This window comes from Pteropus vampyrus, unplaced genomic scaffold, assembly GCF_000151845.1.
Source record: "Pteropus vampyrus isolate Shadow unplaced genomic scaffold, Pvam_2.0 Scaffold262, whole genome shotgun sequence".
Taxonomy (NCBI): domain Eukaryota; kingdom Metazoa; phylum Chordata; class Mammalia; order Chiroptera; family Pteropodidae; genus Pteropus; species Pteropus vampyrus.
In genome coordinates, this window is record NW_011889043.1 from 2,564,707 (window position 1) to 2,587,227 (window position 22,521).

The window sequence follows — 22,521 nt, forward strand, 5'->3', positions numbered from 1 at the left end:
GTTAGTTTTAGGCTACACCAAAGGTAGCTTTCATTTATTCCACAAACACTGTCTATTGTGTGTTACAGGTCAGAAAAACCCAAGTATAGCCCATCTTCATGGAGTTAATAGTTTAGTGAAGTATTGTGGATTAAAATGTTAAGGAGTCTCTAAAATATAAATGCACACAAATTTTTGCAGACATGAATTGAGAACAGTTCAATTTAGTAAATTGCATTTTTTTAAGAAGTGCCAGATTGCATGCGGGGGTGGGACTCCTACATTTATGGGTTGTACAGAGGAGAGGGTTCATTTGCTGAAAGAGACCGAGGAGGGAAAGAAACTAAGAAGTAGTATTGGAGGAGATTGTTGTCCGAGGAAGGAGAGGAACTTTTAAGCAGCAGAAAGTGGTCAGGAGAGTCTGGTCCATCATAAGGTAAAGAAAGATGAGAATGAAAATAATCCATTGAATTTGGGGCCTGAAAAGAAGTAATAACAGAGTGATAAGGGAAGAATCTCATTTAGGAGTGAATAGAAGCAGAGAAAAAGTCAATAAATTTGGCTTTTTGTTATACAATGATTGATAAAGTAGAAAATGGGACTAATAAGAAATTTTATAGAGTAAAATCTTTTATACATATATACCAGTACTTTCAAGTTTAGATTGGCCCCTGATATACCTGATGAACTTATTCTGATGTTTTAGTTAGCAGTAATTATTATTCAGAGGCAGTATAGTTCCACAATTTAAGCCAAGTAGACATAACATAGGTTTGAACCCTGGCTTTGCTGTTTGTAGCTACCTGACTTTCAAGATTCTTACTCGCTTTGAGCCTCACTTTTCTCATCTGTAAAAGAGTATAGTTAACCCTTGAACAATGCAAGGGTTAGGGGCACCAATCCCTGTGCAGTCGAAAATCTGAGTATAACTTTCGACTCCCCCCAAACTTCATTGTCCCTCGGTATCTCTGGGGGATTGGTTGCAGGACCCCCAAGGATACCAAAATCTGCGGACGCTCAAGTCCCCTGTATAAAATGGTGTACAACAGTGTGTACAGTCGGCCCTCCACATCCTTGACTCTTAACCATGGATCAAAAATAGTAGAGGTATTTATTGAAAAATTCCGTGTATAAGTGGACCCTCTTAATTCCACCCTGTGTTTAAGGGTCAAGTAGAGTTATAACAGAGGTTATCTCAAAATATCGTTGGCAGAATTAAGTGTGATAATGTATCTAAAGGTGAGCTAATGTTATCACCGGTGAAATTAGGATAATTTTTAGTGTTTGGTTCAGTGTTTCTCATCTTTTTCTTCATGTTACTATCTTCTCATACCTATCCCATATACAACATTTTGTTCAGGTACATTTCAAAGCAGTGATTTACTTTTCATTTTAAAATGAACTGTGATTTACCTACCACTTGTCGATCAGAGCTTTTGCTCTGCATGGAATAAAGTATAAACACAATGAGTTCAGTTGGTAAAATTCTAGTTAAAAATTAAGAAAATCTTCAGTTTTTGTGAGTTTATTGATGTAGGGGAAATGTATGTTTTTTGAAAAATTGAAAATGATTCAAGTTGCCCCTTTATAGCTTTTGTGGATCTCTAACTATAAGAACCTGTCTTTTAATTTTAAGTCTGGTCTTATTTTCTATTATTTATGTTCATGAGTGGAAAATATAGCTAAATTTAGCAAAAAGCAACCACATGTTAGAAGTCTCAATATGTGGTTTTGGAATATAAGACCTATCTAAAAGTCCTTGAGATTAATTTTAAGGCTGAGGAGATTTATTGATAATATTTTTTAAACCATTAAAAGAGAAATGGAAATGGTTGAAGTGGTTCTGAGTAAATTTTGTTTGGAGAATACTAACTTTTTGTATCTGAGTAGCTTCTCAGAATGGCTCCCCCAAAAGTGTGTAGTTTTATAAAATTATTCATATGGATTTACAATTTCATATACAAATGACTGCTCAACTGATGTCTGGACTGTTGGCCCTCCCTTCCAGAACTCTGATTTTGGCTTGCATGGGGACAAGGGTATTTTTCGTGTCTGTACTGACAGTAGGGCAGAGCGGTTTCTCCTGTCCCGAATTGAGATGTACCAGCTATAACTGACAGTAATCTTTGACCAGCTAGTTGGTTTTCATGTGGTGTGTAATGCATTTATGGGTAGAATTTATTGTTGAAAAGGCCAGTTTCTTTTACTCTTTAGAGATAGGCAGAATAAATCTGTTTTTATCTGCATATTGACTCTCTGGATTTTTGAAGGGTAACTTTCTTACCTCCCATTTTCAACAAGACTTCCCCTCACTAATTTCTCCCAGTTCCTGTTCTTCATCTACTGTACCTTGGTTTCCAGATTTTTTTGCCATCCCAGTTCTCCATTGGAGGCATTCCAGTTTTTCAGTGTGATTTTTCTTAAAATGGCAAATATCTGAAAGGAATAAAAAACTGCAGATGCTGTCTGACCCATGGACAGTGAAGGGATACTATTCCATTTCTAGGTCTGGACAGTCATAACCCTAATAATGAAGACCTGTTTGGGGATTATTTTGTGTTAACTAAAAAAAATTTGCTCATGGTTCATATCTAAATCTCAAGATTTTCTTTGTCTTTGTCCTTCAGCAGTGGGTCATTAAAAAACTATAATGCAACTTAGTGAATTTCATTTTTTTCCTTAGCTCTATTATGTAGTAACTTGTCCAATAAATATTTGGTAGGCATTTTACTTCGTAAGTTTTGTTTCCCTTTTATTTATTTTTTAACTTCGATATAATTGACTTTGTATTTATTTGTGGTAACTTTTAACAATTCTAAAGAAGATAGATCATAGTGATTAGAATAGGCATCTAAAGTTTGAAGAGAAGATATTGCAAGATTTAAAAAATCTAACTCCTAAGGAGTAACTGAGCAATACGGTTGATATATTCTATGATAATTGTATAATTAGATACATCATGGATTATACTGGCCTTTGTCTTGACTTGGGAACCTGACCACGAGGTTAAATCTCTTTGAAGACGGATTGCTCAGGTTTAGAGTGTGACTCTGCCTCTTACTAGCTGAGTGAACTTAGGTGACTTACTTAACCTCTCCATGCCTGAGGCTCCTCATTCAGAGAACGTAAGAGTACCTGCCTCATATGGTTATTTTGAAGAATGGATGAGATAATACTGTAGAGTGTTGAGCATAATGCCACGTGCAAGTTAAGCCAACAGTAAATGGTAGTTCTGTTGTCATCATCAGGAAACACATCGAGTTTTAAAAAACGGTTATAAATGAATTTTTGATGATACCACCCCTTTGTAAATTAAGACCTTTTTCCCTATCTTCTCGAGTGATCTAGTGATTATTAGGAGGGACATAGATTAGAGCTCATTTGACCCATTCCCACTTTTTATATATTTGGAAAAAATGGCTTATGCTTTCCTAGAGTTCTGAGCCAGGTAGGATAGAATGATGAAGGAAAAAAAATCATGTTGTCATATGATAAGTATGTTGAAAGAAGTATGCACAAGGTACTTATGAGAGTTTTCAACCTGTCTCCTTTCAGTTCTTCCTATTAATCCATCTTACACACTGTTGCTGGGTGAATTGTCTTAAAGCATAGCCTTCTTGAATGTCTCTTTCCTGCTCCAGATCCTTAAATTGCCTCCTACCTCTGTACCAAATAAAGTCTGAATTCTTTAGTCTGTATTCTTGGCCTTTTATATTCTGTCCTCTATTTTCCTGGCATTCCTTCTAATACTTCTCTTTATATACTTCTCTAAATTCTCTTGGTAAATCCAAGTATTTGCCATTCTTAGCATGCTTTCTGGCTTTGTTTGGCATATTCTTTCGTTTGAGAGGGGTTTCCCCTCTATCTCTGTTGAAAGACCATCTATTGCTTTTTGTCTAGCAGCAGAACTTTACGTGTCTTCTGTGGCAGCTCTTCCTCCTAGCACCAGCTTGTGGTTTGTTTATACAAACTTTTGCTTAGTTATTCATTTATTCATTTGTTTAGTAAATATGTATCGAAGTCAGATAGGAAAGCTACTACTATCTCTTTATCTTTTCTTCTTTTGGGCCTGCTGCCAGTGAAAGGTAATAAAAGAATTTCACTTAATCTGGGTAAGCAAACTCACCTGAGTTTGCAAGAGGATTTTTTTAAATACCAAGTATATGGCGGCATGGCTGAAAGTTCAGAGTTCGAGAGGCCCTGAAGGGAAAGAGAAATGACTAGCCTGAGGTTTAGAGGCTGCCGGTTTTTCCAAGTTGGTATGATACTGGCAGATATTGGCAACCTTTGGTTATATTTCTTAGTTGTGTCGTAAAAATATTAGGAAATGGGGAGGGAGTGATGGCGATGGTGATATTGGTAGTAATTGTGACTCAGCAGAATATTTCATACAGCCCTCTGGTGTAGCCCGTTTCTCTCTTGAAATGTACTTCAGTTAGTCTTTTCTTAATCAAAAAGAGTACTTCATAACCATACGCCAAAATTAAGCACCAAGTTTTGTTTCGTTGCTTTTGCTTTGAACTAGATATATATCCTTTAAAACGAAAACATCAGTTCTTCATGGTTCTAACTGAGACAAACCTCGGATAATTTATGTTATAAAGATATCTGTAATGATGTGCATGTTGTTTAGACTCCCATTTAAAAAAATTGCCTGTATCCTTGAGGTTTACCATACCAAAACCATGCTAACTTTAATAAAATACTGTAAAATCAGATTTATTAGATAGTAAAAAAATAAATAATTTTAGATTGTCTAACATTGAAATGAAGGACAAAATTTTATGGTATATTCATTTAAATAGTTCCTAGTTTGGCTTTCCTGAGTTTTGTAAACTGCATCTGTGAGATTATAACCAGTGTCAGTTATCTGGGTCATGAAGTACATAGTCCACTGTTGGCTCAGTGATTATTACTTTAAAAGATGATTTTGCCTTCTACTTGAAATATAGAGAGGCAGCAGGTATGAACCCCATTTAACTTCGTGCTCCATTACTCAAATATAAGTAGCCCTCACCCATGTGTAAAAAGTTTTCATTTCCCGGAGGATGGAAAAGCATTTATGAGCAGTGTGAGCCCACCTGAGATTTGATAGTTACAGCAGTCTGTTCAGTGGTCTTATTTATGTTGTACTCAAAAACTCAGCTTTAAGTATGGAGAAGGATTAATCTAGGACTTATGGCCTTATGTAGAGCAAGAGGGATAGAAGAATAAAAAGGTAAGATACAGAGATCAGTTCACCTGATGTAGTACAGGGGCTAAATTAGTTAGGGAGAAAAGAGGAGAATCAAGAGAAGAATCATAATAAGGTTCAGAATCAGGCTTTTTTGTGTGTACAAGGTTGAGAGCATTGACGATTATGTTGCCTGGATACCTACCCTATTTTCAGTGTTGGGAAAGAAATCAGGAGAGGTAGGATCATGACTCGGATTGGTTGAGATAATTATTTTTTCTCTAAGAACTTTCTTCAGATCTAAAATTTTTGTATTCTTTTAATCTTTTTTATCTTCCCCTAAAGCCCCTAAATAATAGCAATAACTTATAAGAATCTTGAAATAATTTAGGAAATGAACTTGTAAAATATGTTCCCTCTCTTTAAGAGTAGACAGCTAATAATTAACATTAAATAGGGAATAAATCACAATAATAGGAATTTTTTTTCTAATTCTGTATTTTGTTTTCTTGTTAAGAACATTAATTCTTTCAAATAGTCATATACAAGTTTTCAGGAAAAGTGTGAAATTATTTTTAAAATGAGTGTAAAATAGCTGATTAGCATCTTAGAGCTCATATATAAGAGTCTGAGTAGTATGTTTTTATACAAGTTAGCTAGGATTAATGAGTGTATCCTTTGCTTAATTTGTAAATTAATTTGGACACTTTTTACACTTCATTGTCCATTCTGCATAAATTTTTTGATGAGTTGGTTCGCCTAAGGCGACATTATACTTTCTCATTCATGTAGAATCTAGTTAGGCCTTTGGGTTTATCTCATGGGCAGAGCATAAAGTATTTGACAGAATTTGATCTGACAGCTTTACAGTTATGTAACATGCACAGAAGCTTAAAAACAACAAAAAGAGGGAGAGTGAGTTATTATAGCAACCTATATTTTTCTCCAGAACCTTACCACCCTTCTCTGCCCTCTCTAAACTGCAGCAGAACCACCCTTAGGATAGTAATTTATGTACTCTTAAGTTATCCAATATTTTTAAAATAAACAATTATAAATATTTAGAGGTAAAAATGTCCTTAGGATTATCCTGTCCAGCTGCATCACATTACCAGTGAGAATAGAGAAGCCTAAAAAGGATAAGTAACTTGCTTAGGGTCACAGAGCTTCTTAGTGGCAGCGCCGACCTAGGAACTAAGGTCATAGAATTCCAATTCCAATGCTCTTTTTGGTGTAGTATTTGAAGAGAATACTTATTAACAAAGTAATTATTATAATATTTAACAAAAGGAAATTTCATATAACCACGATAAATACAATAGTATTTGATTTTTCATATTGAGTAAAATAATTATATTGGAGAGTATATTTGATTGGATTTCTATTCTTCTAGCCCCACTAGTATGATGATTTTGGTCAAGTCTTTTCATCTCTAAAGCTCTGCTTCTTCATCTATGGAATGCAACTGGTAGCAGTTATTCATTATGTTATATGTAACAATCTCTTAAAAGTTGGGTATATGGTTACCTCTCAGCAGGTAAATATTACCTGCTGCTGTTACTGATTTATTATAATTTCTAGTTCTTTCACCTTCTTTAGATACTAATAGCTTATTATTCAGCCAATAAAATAGAGCACTGAGAGTGACTAGTAATAAAAGTAATGGATTTAAGGACAGATTTGTAAACAATAATATTTTAGAAGGGGTATGTGTGTGTCTGGGCTTTTAAAATTAGAGAAATATATTCAAATTTCATGTTAAAAACTATGAAGCTATAGTAGTCTTTAAACTGTATTCAAAAATCACAACTTCTAAGTGAAGGTTTTACTCCAGTAATGCTTTTAATGCAAATTTTAGAATATTTAAGTTGTGGGACTTTAGGAAAACAGAATTTTGTTTCATTTTGTGTGTATATGTATGTGTGTATATATGAATAATCTTTAATAATAATAAGCACAGAGTGATGATTTTTCTATTTAAAAACCTCAATTGAAAAAGGTTTAAGAATGATGGCTTTAATGAATTTCTGTTTTTATACTTTAATTAGTCATGTTCTACTTGCCTTTTTTGATCTGTAGTAGAGTCCTGTATTATGGTAAGCAATGTTTTCTAAGGTGTGCTTCCTGGTGGTTTAGGAGAGGTTTTTAATTGTTATTCAAGTGAACGTTTAAATTTTGGTACTTAGAAATGTTAATACTGATTAGGAAAGTATATAATTAATATATCAAATTGATGATTTCATAGGTTTTATACTTTAAGGTGAATGAAATGTTTCTAAAAAAGTGAGTTGAGATTCTGACACGGGCTAGAACACAGATGAATCTTTTTTTCCCCCCCTCTTTAATTTCTCCCTCTCCCCCGCCCCACTTCCACCCCTGACCTATGGATGTTGCCATTTCCTCTTAAGAGCTGGGTCTCTGAAGGCGGGATGTCTCCTCTCACATGCTCACCAGGTGCACCCGGGGCCTGGGACGTGGCTCTACCTGGGATGCGAACCCAGGACCTTATGCGTGTAAAGCAGATGTGCTAACCAGTGCACTATGGAGCCACCCCGGGATAAATCTTGAAACCATTATGTTAAGTGAAATAAGCCAGACACAGAAAGACAATTATATGATTTCACTTTTGAGGTTCCTAGAATAGACAAAGTAGAATGGTGGTTACCAGGGTCTGGAGGCGGGGGGGAGAGAAGAATGGGGAATTATTGTTTAATGGGTACGTAGTTTCTATTTTGGGATGATGAAAAAGTTCTAGAAATGGAGAGTGATGATGGTTGTACGACAGTGTGAATGTACTTTCTGCCACTGAATTGTAAACTTAGAAATGGTTAAAATGGTAAATTTTATATGTGTATTTTACCAAATTAAAAAAGGGGAGAGGAGGAAATGGGATGAGAGGTGTATGTGTGTTTATTAAAAAGTGAATTGAGAAAAATACAAGTGATATAGGCACTTGATACACTGGAAAATATGTTGATGGTGGTATGCAAATTATTGAAGTTCAGGCAACACTAGGGTAGAGGAAAGGTCAATGGCTTAAGGAGACCTGGCCTGTGTTCCAGTCTCACCCTGTCATAAACTAGCCGGGTGGGCCTACATGTGACTCTAAAAGCACGTTAGAAAAACACCCAAGATCTCTAAGACTATTTACTACCCGAAAATTCTCTTTTCTGGGCTGTGCCATTGGGTTCTTTATTCAATATGACCTAGTTTACCTATTTAATAGAATTTACTTCTTTGCAATAATAAAACAAACAAACAAACAAAATGCTATTTAAACATGACATTTAAAATCTTTTAAGAACCATGTTATAGTAACATTCGATGAAAAAAGAAAATCACCCATCAACTTGCTGTTCTGTTAGGCTCTTTTTCCTTATATGTGCATTTTGTATTCTTTGTCTAGAATGCCGTATTATTTTTATGTGATTAATCAATTATACTTTTGTAGACCAAGTTTTTGACAGCAGTGTTCATATATTAATTTACCTTTCATCCTTTAGGTCATAATTACTCTTAGCATATGAAAATTTTCAATGTGTTTCATGCATACTTTGGTAGCTAATATTCATGAGAGTCTTTTGAGTTGGTTTAAAGGGAAGACTATGATATTAATCTTTCTTGAGCTTCATCTAGTCGGTGGTAAAAAACTAAATTTATGTAGTGTATTAAATGACTTAATATTTTACTCTGGTCTAAGAGGAAAACAGTTAACATATTCTCTTAACTAGTGTCCTAATTATGCTTCTTTCATCTGCTATTGACTGTTTTGTGTTTTTAGTTTCATTTAAAATTTAATCTTTGTTAGAATTGTTAGATCTGATTATATAATATAATGTCCTGTTTTTTTAGTTTGCTTTTTGCATATTAACATTGATAGTTTGGTAGATTATAAACATTTGCCCAAACTAAGAAATAAGCATCTTATTGTGGTAAGCATCACAATAGAGCTACAGTTTTACATTATGATCCTTTTCTAACTATAACATCTCATTTATGTAAGCTCCTGGTTGATCTCTCTTGAAATTCAGTATTTTTCCCCTCCTTTTTTATAAGTTGGCTGGAAATCCTTTTCTTTCTCCTTTTATTTAGACATTAACATTTACTAACAGATGGGCAGAATTTGTGTATTCTATTTCTAGGTTTTGATTTTAAAAATTAAAAAAGAAATTTGATTAAAAAATATATATGCATGTTTGAATAAAATTAGGTTTCCAGTCATAAAAACCAAGTTTTAAAGTCCTTAGAACCAAAATTTTAGATTATGGTAAAAAGTTTCTCTCATCATCATATCTTCAAAATAGAAAAAAACATATTTAACTATATATAACCATTACTATATATGTTCTTTTGTCTCATATTTCTATTAGATTTTCAGGTTTTTGCCTACTAATACTTTTGTTATGATAAAATGGATTTGAAGGGCACTTCAGAGAAAACTTACTTATTTTCTCAGTTGTTTTCCTTCCACTTTTGCCCTTTATAAATTTTTAAAAAATAAAAAATTGAAGAGATCATTGACAAATGTAGCAATTGGGCTCTACAGTTTTTATTTTAGGTAAATATAAAATTGGGAACTTTTACAACAAGATAATCTACACTAGCTTTATTTATACCTTCTCTAAGAGCTAGTAGCTCAGTTTATAGATTATAAGTTTATTTTTTATTAAACATTTTATTATGGAAATTTTCAATAGTACACAAATCAGGATTCTCTTCATAATGCATCTGATTGATGTCTCAAGTTTCTTTTAATTTACATTAGTTCCCACTCTTCTTTAAACTCCATACTGTATATCTATTGAAGGTACTGAGTTATTTTAAGTACTGGCCACAAACTTAAGGCATCATTTCACATACTTATCAAATGGCTTGGTTAGGTTTTGGTCCGATTTTCTTGTTGCATCACATCAAGATGCATATAATGTCTGCTTTACTTACTTTTAGTAAAGTTAATTAGTGTGGGTATATAGACCTAACACAAATGAGTGTATATATCCATCAAAATACTCGTGCAGGAATGCTACTAGTAGCCCAGATGTCCATTAACAATGGAATGGGTAAATAAACTGTATTTGTATATGATAGAATACCATATAGCAGTAAAAAGGAACAAATTACTGATAGATGCAACAACACGTTTCTCACAAAAATAATGTTGGCTGAAGAGTTGACACAATAGAGTGCATACTGTATGATGTCAGATATAAGAAGTTCAAAAATGGGCAAAATTAATGTCTCCTTTAAAGATATTGTAATACCAGTGAAACAGTACTACCTATTAAAAAGTTTTCCTTTTGCTCACTGATTGAGGTAGCTCCTTACATGTTTCAGTTTCCATAAGCATTACAGTATATTTCTATATCTTGTTCCATTGGTCTGTTTATTCATATGCCTATATTACATTGTTTTAATAATAGAAGTTTTATAACATGTTTTAACATCTGACAGGGCTATACCTTTCTCCAATCATTGCTCTGCCTTTTCAGGATTTTTCTAGCTATTCTTGCTTATTTATTCTTTCAACTTAACTATATAACTTGTCTTTCTTCAGGAAATAAAATGCTGAAGTTATTTTCATTAGGATTACATTAAATCGATAAATTATTTTAGGAAGTACTGCTACCTTTATGATGTCAAATCTTTTCCAAGAACATGGTTTGTCTTTTCCGTTCACTTTGCTTCTTTCAGGAATGTTTCTAGTATTTATATAGGTTTTGTGTTTATTGTTGTTAAATTTAAGCCTAATTTAATTTTTGTTGTTAAATTTAAGCCTGTTTTAATTTTTGCTGTTATAAATGGAGTCTTTCTATTTTTACTTCATTTTTTCCATTCATTTCCATTCAGATTTCTTACTGGTTATTGTATATCTGAGGTCTTGATTTCTGCATGTAATTGTATATCCTGCTATTTCACTACATTTTTTTTTTTATTGTTTGGAATAGTTTTTACAGTGATTCTTTTGAGTTTTTCAATTAAATATATTATTTGCAATATCCACACCCATCCCCAATTGTTACGCCTCTAATTGCTTTCTCTAGTCTAATCGCATTGGCAAGTACCTACATAATATTATACAAGAGTGGAGTCCTTATTTTTCCTGACATTAGTGAGAAAGTCTTTAGTGTTTCCCTATTAAGATGCTGGCATTTTTTTAACAGCCTTATTTATGAGAGATCTAATTTACAAACTATGGAATTTACCTATTGCAAAACTGTACAATTCAAAGATCTTTCTTTCTTAGTTAATTTACACGGTGGAGTAATCATCACAATTCAGTTGTAGAACATTTCTGTCATTCCAAAAACTTCTCTTCTGTCCTTTTACAGTGACTTTTATGTTGACAGATATATGAGGATATATTTATGTGTGTTTATGTGCAGGTCTGTATATCCTATACTTGTATATTTATATCATTTAAGGGATTACCATTCATTCTAATATTATTCTTGTTTTTAATTCAAGTAATAATCTTTAAAAGTTTTCTTTTTGACGTATATTGTCAAATTGGCAGGCTCAAGTTGTAGTCTGCCTTGGCATAGTGAAAAATAAGTCTCCTTACAATAAAATACTGCCATATTACAGTAAAAAGTTTTTTCTGTGAGTAAAGGAAGATAGCATTTAATTTTCTGAAACATTTTGTCCCATGTTGTTTGTTAGAGGATGGCATTCCCTGTGGATATGTTGGATAATTGCAGTCACGAGGAGTTGGAAAATTCTGCTGAAGATTATATGTCAGATCTAAGGTGCGGGGACCCTGAAAATCCTGAGTATTTGTCTCTTCTCAATGTTACGGTAAGCTGTTCTGCAGTAATTTTTATCACTCTTTTCAGTTGAGTTTATACATGAAATCAATATCTTTTCTTTTTTATCATTTAAAAGTGTTAACTAATCATTTTTGAGATTTTTATCAGAAGACTAAAATGGATAAATATCGGTTAGTACGGTAGCATGATGCAGTTTTAAAAAGAAACTACAGGTTATTGCTTAATATTTATGTTGTACCTTTAAAATTATATGTAAGTTTTCCGGTTTTGCTAAGACTGGTTACCATATTTGAGCTAACTCAATTAAATTTTCTTTAGATTTGGAATTTGTGATTTTAGAAATTTTTAAAATTTAGCAACACACCGAATAACACATTTTTGTGTCACAAATCTTCCCTCTTCTAAAATATTGAAATCAGAATTTCTGATTAGTAAGCTGTGATGTATTGTGGTAGATCATTAGACCTGGAATCATTAGAATTCCAAAGTGAACTTGATGGTAGGCAAATTCTCTAACCTTTGTAGACCTCAGATTTTTTTTCTGGAAAATTATGTTGATTTAAAGGATTCTTTTAAGTCTCCTCTAGTACCAATATTTTATAATGCTCTGAACTGTAATACAATCTGTAAATGGGGAATTAGTGTTGGATTAATGAAGGCAGAAAAATTTTAAATCGTATGCATCTCGAAAAAGTAGGAAAAATAAATTTACCTAGCTGGCGTCTTACTAGAAAATGGAATTCCCCCCACCTCAAATAGTCTGAATAACAGATGATAAAGTATAGTTGTTTTTTAATTACTTTATAGACCATATCATACTTTTGTTTTTATTAAGACTGTGGTTAGAGCACAGTAATATTTATTGAAATAAACTTATTCTCCCCCCCCAATAAAAGATTCCCACAAAAGGGAATTCTGATTTATATATTTTTTTGAGACTAGAAATATCTTCTATGAAATGAAGTTATGTACTTAGTATTAATGTAGGAAAAGTTAATATTTTGGTAGAAGATTAGTGTTTTTGTCTTATGTTTTCTTAACAAACCCTTCACTAATCTTTAATCAATTCTCATTTCAGATTCCTATTAGCCTGTCAAATGTAGGCTTTGTTCCTCTTTATGGTGGAGATCAGACCCAGAAAATTCTTGCTCTTTTTGCACCTGAGGACTCACTCACAGGTTTCCTTTTTGCTTAATCTTTATAAATTGAGGACATTTTCTCCAAATAATTAGAAATATATTAAAAGGTAGCTACATGAAGAAATTTAAAGAAAAATTTGTTTGGAACTGTAAATTTAGGAAAATGTAATTCTCAGTTGCTTATAATTAAATGTTTAATGAACAAAATAAAAACAGGTACGAATGGGGCCACGTTGTATTATAAAGTATGGGTATATTTAAAGATATCTGTATAAAAGTTACCAAGTAGTAATATTATATACTTTAAGACTTAAACATTAATAAATGTTATCAAATAGTAATATTGCATTCTTTAAGACAAACATTAATAATCATTTATTCTATTTTAGCTGTGGCACTTTACCTTGCTGATCAATGGTGGGCTATTGATGATATTGTGAAAACATCTGTCCCTTCTAGAGAGGGGCTTAAGCAGGTAATGAAATCCTGTAATTTTAAAAGTCCTTCCTATGAGGCCATTTCACAATATGTTTCCCATAAACAGTGACAGTTATTGAGCTCGTCTCCATTTTTGTATAACCAGATTATATTAAACCCTAGAGTTTCGTTGTTATGATGAAACTGACATTCAGATTGGCCTTTCTCAGTTTTTTTTCTTTTTTTTTTCTTTTGGCTCTAAAAGTACGTGAGAATTGAGTGAGGAAGAATGAATGCCAGTGGGTTAGTTAGTTGAGCTGTAATTACCCATATCAACTTCAGCTTTTCTGATTTTCTTATTGGGTAGAGGAAAAGCTAGTTTTCTCTATGTGTTGTTTCTTAGGTTCTCTGTCTCTGGGAGAGACTTACCAGGAAACTTGCCTACCATAGGGCCATTTTGAGTGGTCTATTTGGTGTTCTAAATAGTGGAGTCAAAGGGAAGTCCTAAATAGCATACTGCAAAACTTGTCTTTTTTTTCTGTTCTGGTAACTGTTTAATCAGTTACTTAGAGGAAGACATAAATGGCTTATCAGTGCATGCCACAGTGGTGAATGGGAGAACCAGTCGGTGAAAGGCAGAATTAAGCAAAAAGGAAGGATCTAACACAATGAAAATAAATAGAGATAAACATAAAGTAGAACCCAAAAAATTCAAAAAATTAACTGCAGCATTTATACCATGAAGACCAGACTGAAACAGTAGTATGTATGGAAAAGACCTTAGTTAATTAGAAGCAAATCAAGGTAAGCAAAAAAGCCAATAAAAAACCATTAAGTTTATGCAGAAAATCCCCATTATCTTAGTAATATCTTCAGTGTTTACATCTGCAATATCTGCATGCCCATGTGAAGACAGACAATCGGGATCTGGAGTATTTCAATGGAAAGTACTGGAATGGCAAGAGTACCCCAAATTACATTAAATTAGTCTTTTCCCTCAGTTTTTCCCCATGTTTAGCATTGGTATGAAATTTAGGGGAATAGCATAGCTGTCTTCAAATATTTGTAGGCTGTATGACTCCAGAAGATCAAAGTATAGTCTTTAGGAAAATAGATTTTAGCTCAGTATGAGGAACAATTTTATTCTGGTCAGAAATGTTCAAGGGAGGAATGGGTTGCCTTGTAAACTAGCAAGCTTTGTCATCTCACATGTTGTTTCATACTAGAGATGTTTTGGGGTGTAGTGTTTGTATGGTTAATGCTTTTTCTCTCCACTCACCTAATTAAGGAGACTTGGCAGAAAATAGACTATGGATAGAACTCTCGTTTTTTAGCAGTGAAGGATGTCTATAGGAAAATCCTCATTGTTTAATGTCAGAAAGTTGGTAAGGGGGTCCCCGTGACCATGTAGCCCTGCATGTAAGAAGTGAGGCTCCATCCTGTGATTGTCCTAAGTATGTTTTCAGTAGACCTCCCTGGTGCCACTATCAATACTCATCTGGTCTAGGAGAAGGATGTGTGTGTGTGAGAGAGGTTTAGGAAGGTAGATATTTCTTATAGTTAGACTACAAAAACACAACTGTTAAATGAATATTTTACCTGGAAAAGGTGAGACAGATTTCTTTCCCAGGAGCATAATTGGCTTTGCTCATCAAATGGGGCAATTGTTCTCAAAGTCTTCAAAGGATAACATGAAGCTTTCCCCGCTTTTTCCTTTTTTCAATATGGAGGCTGAAAAGGGTGGGAAAGTGTTGAAGCACTAGAGGTGATGGGGGCAGCGATTAGAGTGGGTGAGACCCTTGATATGGGCAGCTGGGAGCAGAAAGAAAACAACTGAGTGCTAAAGAGATGCTGGGGATTAGTGCACTGGAAATCTATTTTGCTTGTTTTAGAATTTTGCTGAGAAACATTTCATGCATAATACGTGTCTATAGAAATGGATTGTTATTGGCATGAATGATTAGCTTTATCACTGTGATAATAAAATGTTTTATGAATCATCTTGAATGTATTCATAGTGCTTTGAATGCCTGTGTGAGGTATGAAGCAAGGAGCAAGGTAAATAGCATCTCTGAATTGATGTATATTATAACTGTTGTGCCTGGTGTTTGACTCTCTTTGTAGGTGAGAACTCTTGGGGAGAGAGTGGTTCTGTATGTTCTGAATCGAATTATTTATAGAAAACAGGAAATGGAGAGAAATGAGATCCCATTCCTGTGTCATAGCAGTACTGATTATGCTAAGATTCTGTGGAAGAAAGGAGAGGCCATTGGGTTTTATTCAGTTAAGCCTACAGGTGAGTCTTTAAAAGTTATTCAAACTTTGTATTATGGAAACCTTTTTAGACCCCAACTATATCAATATCCCTTTTAAATGACTCTCTAGAGTACAAATTGAGATGATTTTACTTAATATTTTTTGGGAGTACTGTGATCCCATCATTCAATAAAAGTGAGGATTATTAGTAAAGTCTTTTGAAAAAAAACAAAATAAAAATAAATATTTAACAGAGAGGAAGATTTCTCCACATATATGGGGAGAGAGCCTCAGATTTACTCCTCTTGTTCCCCTCCCACATCCTTCCCTTTATTAAAAGTTGTTATTTACTTTGATTCTGCTGCTGTCACTATCACGGGCTCCTTTTAAAACTCTTGTCTACCTGTGGACCAAATGCGTAACCCTTTTCTGCTTATTGCAGCTGATTTAGCCTGACATATTAAAGCCAGCTTTGTTAATTACCATGAAAACCAAAATACTTTGAGAATCCAAACAGCTTCGAAATTATGAATCTTCTATAGCAGGAATCCCCAACCCCTGGGCTGCGGACCTGTGTTGGTCTGTGGCCTATTAGGAACCGGACCCCACAGCAGGAGGTGAGCAACGGGCAAGAGAACAAAACTTCATTTATGTTTGTAGCCACTCCTCAGCGCTAGCATCACCGCCTCAGCTCCACTGCAGATCATTAGGCATTAAGCTCTCATAGGAGTACCAGTCCCTGGTGCCAAAAAGGTTGGGGACCACTGTCTAAAGTTTGGATTTATGATCCTAAGATCCAGCTGTACCTTACTGAAAGACAAGTGCAGTTTCATCTTGCTTTTTACCTCTTTTTCTATTCATTTGCTCTCTAGAGCTGTTAGAGCCAGAAAACTCTAAACCTGCTTACTCCATATATGTAAATAATCAAATAACCAATTTGGCCTTGTTCTGTACCTTGGCCAAAAGACCTTTCACAGAGAACACATGATTTTTCTGTCTTTTTCACATTTTACATCTTTCAAACTTAGTTCTTATTGTCAGATCCAGTCTAAAGAGCATACTAGATTCACTGCTATTTTGAAGAACAGTTGGAACTGCTATTTTAAGTAATCGGTATACATTTATGATGAGAATTGTGCATATAGTAAATAGTCAATAAAAGGGAGGTCATCTTAGGAATAAAAAACTGATCTATAGTTTAAAATGGTTTTGCTATTTAGTAAATACTTTGGTTCTTTCATATGCTATTTTATTCTTGTATAAATTTGAAATAGAATCTGTAATTTATGTAACTCCAGAAGGATATCATTTTGTGATTTTAAAGTTTTAGTAAGTTTGAAATTGGGATATGATTTAATTACTTGATGCTTAATTATTTACAAGCTAATTCCTATGAGAATTGGAGGCTTTTTGCTTCTCACACTGGCTCCAGGGGAGTTTCCTATCTGAAACTAGCTCATGGACATTTGGAGCACATAGTAGTTTATACTTTTTTATTTAGAGCTTTTTTTAGATGAAAGACACACAGCGAAAGGGTAAAGCATTTTCCTTTTAGTATTTGTAATCAGTATTTGATTCCAGGAGTGTGTTCTTTTTAGTTTTATATGCTTTGGGGGCTCCCCCTCTCCTCTGAGTCCTGGCCTCTCTTTTTGCTTGTTCTGGTGGTTAACTCAATTTTATATTCTCATGCTTCCAAGTGTTGCTTTTCTGCCACTTTTAGCACCTTTGATATTTGTCTGCTAATTGCCTTATATCTTTACTATTGAGTTCCTGCTTTAAGCTCTGGCTGTCATCTACCAATGACAGTGGAATTAGGTGTGCTTATACTAGCCTTTGAATCAGTAACCATTTAATTTAGTCTGAAAGTATTTTTTTCTGTAAAGGAAATACCCAGCCATTTTTAGTATTGTCCAAAAAATTACTAAAACACTTGTGATATAATATATACATATCAGGAAATATACATATCAGGGGGGAAAAAAAGTACCAGCAAAGAGATAAAAATCTCTTTATTAAACATATTTCTAGTTGAATGAAAGCCTTATGCAATTACTTATTATTTATGATATTTAAATTAAATAGCGAATCAGCATGTAGGGATAATAGTTGGGATATAAAAATAGCCTTGATGTAGAACAGGAGGTGTTGTTTATGAGGTTAAATCCTATTACGGTATAATCAAATTCAAGAAACTGTGCAAATTCTTTATTGCCTGAAGTAAGAGATCACTGTGAGGGACTTACTGTTTTTTTTTGGGGGGGATAGATGTCAGATTATTAAAAACAGTTTTTTTTATAATACATTATTATGTGATATATGGCATATAACTCTAAGGGAGGTCACAGACTGAGTCACATCACTATAACAAAAGATTTCCTGGTCCCGTCTATAGTTATTGAGCACTTATATCTATAAAAATAAAAAAACAAATAGGATTAATGCTGAACCCTGTCTCATTCTGGTAGTAATAGTCATTCATGGATTCATAAACCAGTAAACAAAAGGTAAGCTTCATATATTTCATTAAGAGATACATTTTCAGTAAAATTTTATTTTTTGCTTAATAATTTTCCAAATGTATAATATACTTTGATTCATCATGTATTAATATTAATAACAATGGTAATTTAAAACTTTTGGATTGATATTTAGAACTTTATGGTCACAAGAAATTTAAAAATTTTATATTTATATGTGGATATGTTTTTATAGAGAATAATGATTGTATAATCAGTAAATATCCAAGTAAAGAGATATATTACATAGGATAATATTCTGTAGAATAAATATAATAGAAATAGAAGTTCAAGGAGAAAATAGAACAATGTATTTTAGAGATGTTAAAGTATGGTTAGTTTAATAGTAAAGGAAAGTTTGTTCAGTGGATGATGGCAGTTATCAAATTGATAATAGTTTTTAGTGCCTATTTGTTACATTTAAAAGAGAGATGTAATAGTTTTTTTCTTTAAGTCAGAATTGTTCATTAACTGCAAAGGGAAAAATAGCTAATTTATATAGAGAATCCTGGTAGACATGCTAACTAATAAATCATGGTTAACATCACCAGGAGTAAGACATATCAGCATCATGGACACCTGATCTGTGATCTGCTGAGAAGGGCATAACATCATATCTGTGATACTTTTGCCCAAAATGCATAATCTCAGTTTTATCATGAGAAAACATTGAACAAAGCCAAATTGAAGGTTATTTTACAATATAACTGATCAGTAATCTCCACGAGTGTCAAGATCATGAATGACAAAGAAAGATGGAGGAATTATCAAAGACCAGAGTTTAAGGAGACATAAACCAAGTGCACTATGAAATCCTAGATTGGATTCTGAAACAGAAAAAGGACATTAGTGGAAAAACTGCCAAGTTTGAATAAGGTCTGTAGTTTAGTTAATAGTATTTTATCAGTGTTGATTTCCTGGATTTGATAATAGTACTTGGGCTTTGTAAGATGTTAACATTAGGAGAATACTGGTGAAAGGTATATGAGGACTCTGTATATTTTTGCAACTTTTTTGTGCGTCTCAAATTATTTTTTGAATAAACAGTTTTTTAAAAGTTAATATTGATAAGATGCTAGAAATTATATCCTTTGTAATTACTGAAACCTAAGATGCAAATTTTAGATGTTACCAAAGATGTGTGAATCCATGATATTTCAAAAATTTTTAATGGTTACATGAGTTTCCTTTGAGGTATTTGACTTGGCCAAGAAAAGAAAATTCTAGAAATATAAGTGTTTCCCCTGGGAAAAATTTCAGCTAGATCATCCTGCTGTGAAGCTCATTGTTAGCAATCAGCACCGTGCACATAGAGCTTCTAATCGGCTTTTCAATGTCTCATTCCTAACTGTAAACAGTTAGGGAAAGCCACTGATATGAAAGATGGAGATCAAAACAAAAAAGAATAAAAATATTTTTTAGAAGAGTCAGACAATACAAAACCAAAATAAAGCACAACTCAATATTTTTGGAGGTAAGAGTAGTCATTACATTCATGAAATGACAACAAGATATATTAAAAGAATGTCCATAGTATTCTTAGAAATTAAAAATTTAATGTAAGGAAAATAAAGTTGAGGAAATTGATCGGAAAGGAGAACAACAACAACAAAAAACCTTAAATGATGGAAAATAGGAAAGAAAAGATAAAATTAGAGGAGCAATCCGAGTAATAGCTATTTCAGAAGGAGAGAACAAAAACTGGAGGGGGAGAAATCACCAATAAAAAAATGTTTTTCCCTATGTCAAGAAAATTCCTCGAAACTATAGAATGTGCATTTCTAGTTTAAAAGGGCCCATTAAACATCCATCACAATGAATTTAAGTAGACCCACACTGAGATAGATTATTGTGAAGTTTCAGAACATGTGGGATAAACTTTGGAAGCCTCCATCAAGTGAGAATTTATACGAAGGATCAAGAATCTTGAATGATTAGATTTCTCAACAGCAGCACTGATCAGAATACTAGAAGTGGAACAGTGCCTTTTAGATAATGAAGGAAAATGATTTCCTGTATAATTCTATGCCCAAATTATCAATGAAGTATGAGGAAAATTTTATATGGTTAATTAAAAAAGTTTACTTCCCATGCATCCTTTTTTAGGAAGCTAGTAGACTTTATGCTCTACTAAAATAAGGATGTAAATCAGGAAAGAAAGGTATCTGATTAGGAAACTAAGGAGAGAAAGTAGTTCTCAAAATCATAGCTGTATAATAGTTCTGGAGCAGCTCTGTCCAGATTGGTAGCCACTAGATTGTGGCAAGTCAGAAAGCTCTGGGACATTGATTCAAGAATATGGAATACCTAATGTGTTTAAACCAAAATGAGGTTTACACAGGTATGGGAGACTTTGAGGGATAAGTTAGAATTTAATAATAAATAATTAGTAATAAACCATTAATAAGGCAATCAAAAAGCAGTGCAGGAAAAGAAAAACAATCATACTACATGGCTCAGTTGTCGAAAGAATATATTTACACTCATAATGTAAATAATGAAAATTGATCTGACCAAAATTACAAATTACTATTTTGGGTTAATTAGGTGGGGCATGTGTTTATGATAGAGTTGGTATTGGAGTATGTGAATGTAGTAAGAGCTAAATTGCATTTTCCATACTGGAAAGTCAGTTGATTATGCCTAAAATGGAAAAATCAAGAAGTAATAAGTTATTTAGAGATGTGGAAATAATTACTGAAAATATCAGTTAAACAATTTCAAAGCACTGGTTTCTGGGGAATGGAAAGTGTGTGTGTGTGTGTGTTTGGATCAGGGAGGCAGTCACACAACTGCTTTTTCCCAGCAAGTCTTACAGAGTTGTTGTACTATAAACAATGTACATGTATAACTGATTAAAAACAAAAACTGAACATTTAAAAAAATGGAACTATTTCCAGAGTCATCTTAATATCTACCACAAAACTAACTGAACTTTATAAATCCTCACATCTATAATGATCAGATCCACCTCTTAAATGGGCTACTCTAACTAGAAAATTACTAATAAAAAGTCATACGGTTATGAAAAACAAAATGAAACAAGAAACCCACTTGTTAATTTAGTGGAGGTTGTATAAATGTTTTTCTCTATGTTAAGACATATAAAAGATGTAAATTTATATAAATCAGATATCATATTTTAGTGTAAACAAGCTGAGAGAAAAAGACAAAATTGATAACACTATTATTAGCTGCTACGATGGAAATGCCCATTATTATTTGGCTTCAACTGTGAACCACCATGATCCAGTTTGAAGACCTATATTTTGAGAATACATAATCAGAACCATATGGAAGGAGCACAATCTAATCAACAACTACAGTAAGTCAGTTTGTTGCTTCATTATTTGAAGGGATTTATGATCAGTACTAGGGGACAGATTTTTGGTTTTTGTAATCTCCATTTAAAATAATTTATCATGGAAGCATTTTTCCCCGTCTTTTCATTTGCTAGTCAGCTTTTCTTGTGACTTTCAGACTTTTACTGAGCGCTATATCTGTGATTTTCGCTCCTTTTTTGGACAGATCACTCACTTCTTGTTCACTAAAATTCAGATTTCCAGCCCTAAGATGATTTTAAGGAATAACAAAACTGTGATATAAAATGATAAGAATGGCTAGTGTAGCTAAAGTTACAACATAGAAGTTTGTGTTGGAGAAGGATCGAGGTTATTAGGGCCTTGAATCTGTCTAGGTATAATCCTTTCTTTTAAGGAAATGAGCAAAGGCATGGGAGTGTCCCACAATGTGGCTACCTGAAATGTGTCCTTGGGAAATGAAATGGCTACTTTGTTTTCAGGTGAAGTTCTAGCCATCTAAAAAACACACTTTCTGATAAGAGTTCTGTTTATTGGGGAGCTAGGGCTGACTCCCTATTTAGTGGAGACACAAAGATGGCTAGTCATTGGTTCAGGCCTCAAAGCACCAAAAATCTAGTAGATGAGACAGAAAACTGTAGTCAGTCAACAACTAATTGTAATTCAGTTTGATAAACACTGTATTTGAGATCAACAGTAGTAGTCATTGAAGAGCGGAGCAGTTAATTTTACCTGGAGGAAGATGGCATTAAGGAAGTAATATTTTTCTGCCAATACCATGCCGTTTTGATTATAGCTGCTTTGTAGTATAATTTGAAGTTGGGTAGAGTGATGCCTCCAGCCTTATTCATTTTTCTCAGAATGGTTTTGGCAATTCGAGGTCTTGTGTGCTTCCATACAAATCTGATGATTTTTCGTTCTATTTATTTAAAAAATGCTGGTGGGATTTTGATG

General features: G+C 33.4%; 1 protein-coding gene across 1 annotated transcript in view; it reads left to right on the top strand.

The window, feature by feature from the left end:
* FAM169A (family with sequence similarity 169 member A) overlaps positions 1–22,521 on the top strand; it is a 52,081-nt gene that overhangs the window by 3,065 nt on the left and 26,495 nt on the right. The window contains exons 2-5 of the mRNA XM_011375145.2: positions 11,813–11,947; positions 12,998–13,097; positions 13,448–13,533; positions 15,600–15,771. Of these exons, the coding sequence (XP_011373447.1) occupies positions 11,813–11,947; positions 12,998–13,097; positions 13,448–13,533; positions 15,600–15,771 (493 nt within the window). The remainder of the gene's footprint in view (positions 1–11,812; positions 11,948–12,997; positions 13,098–13,447; positions 13,534–15,599; positions 15,772–22,521) is intronic.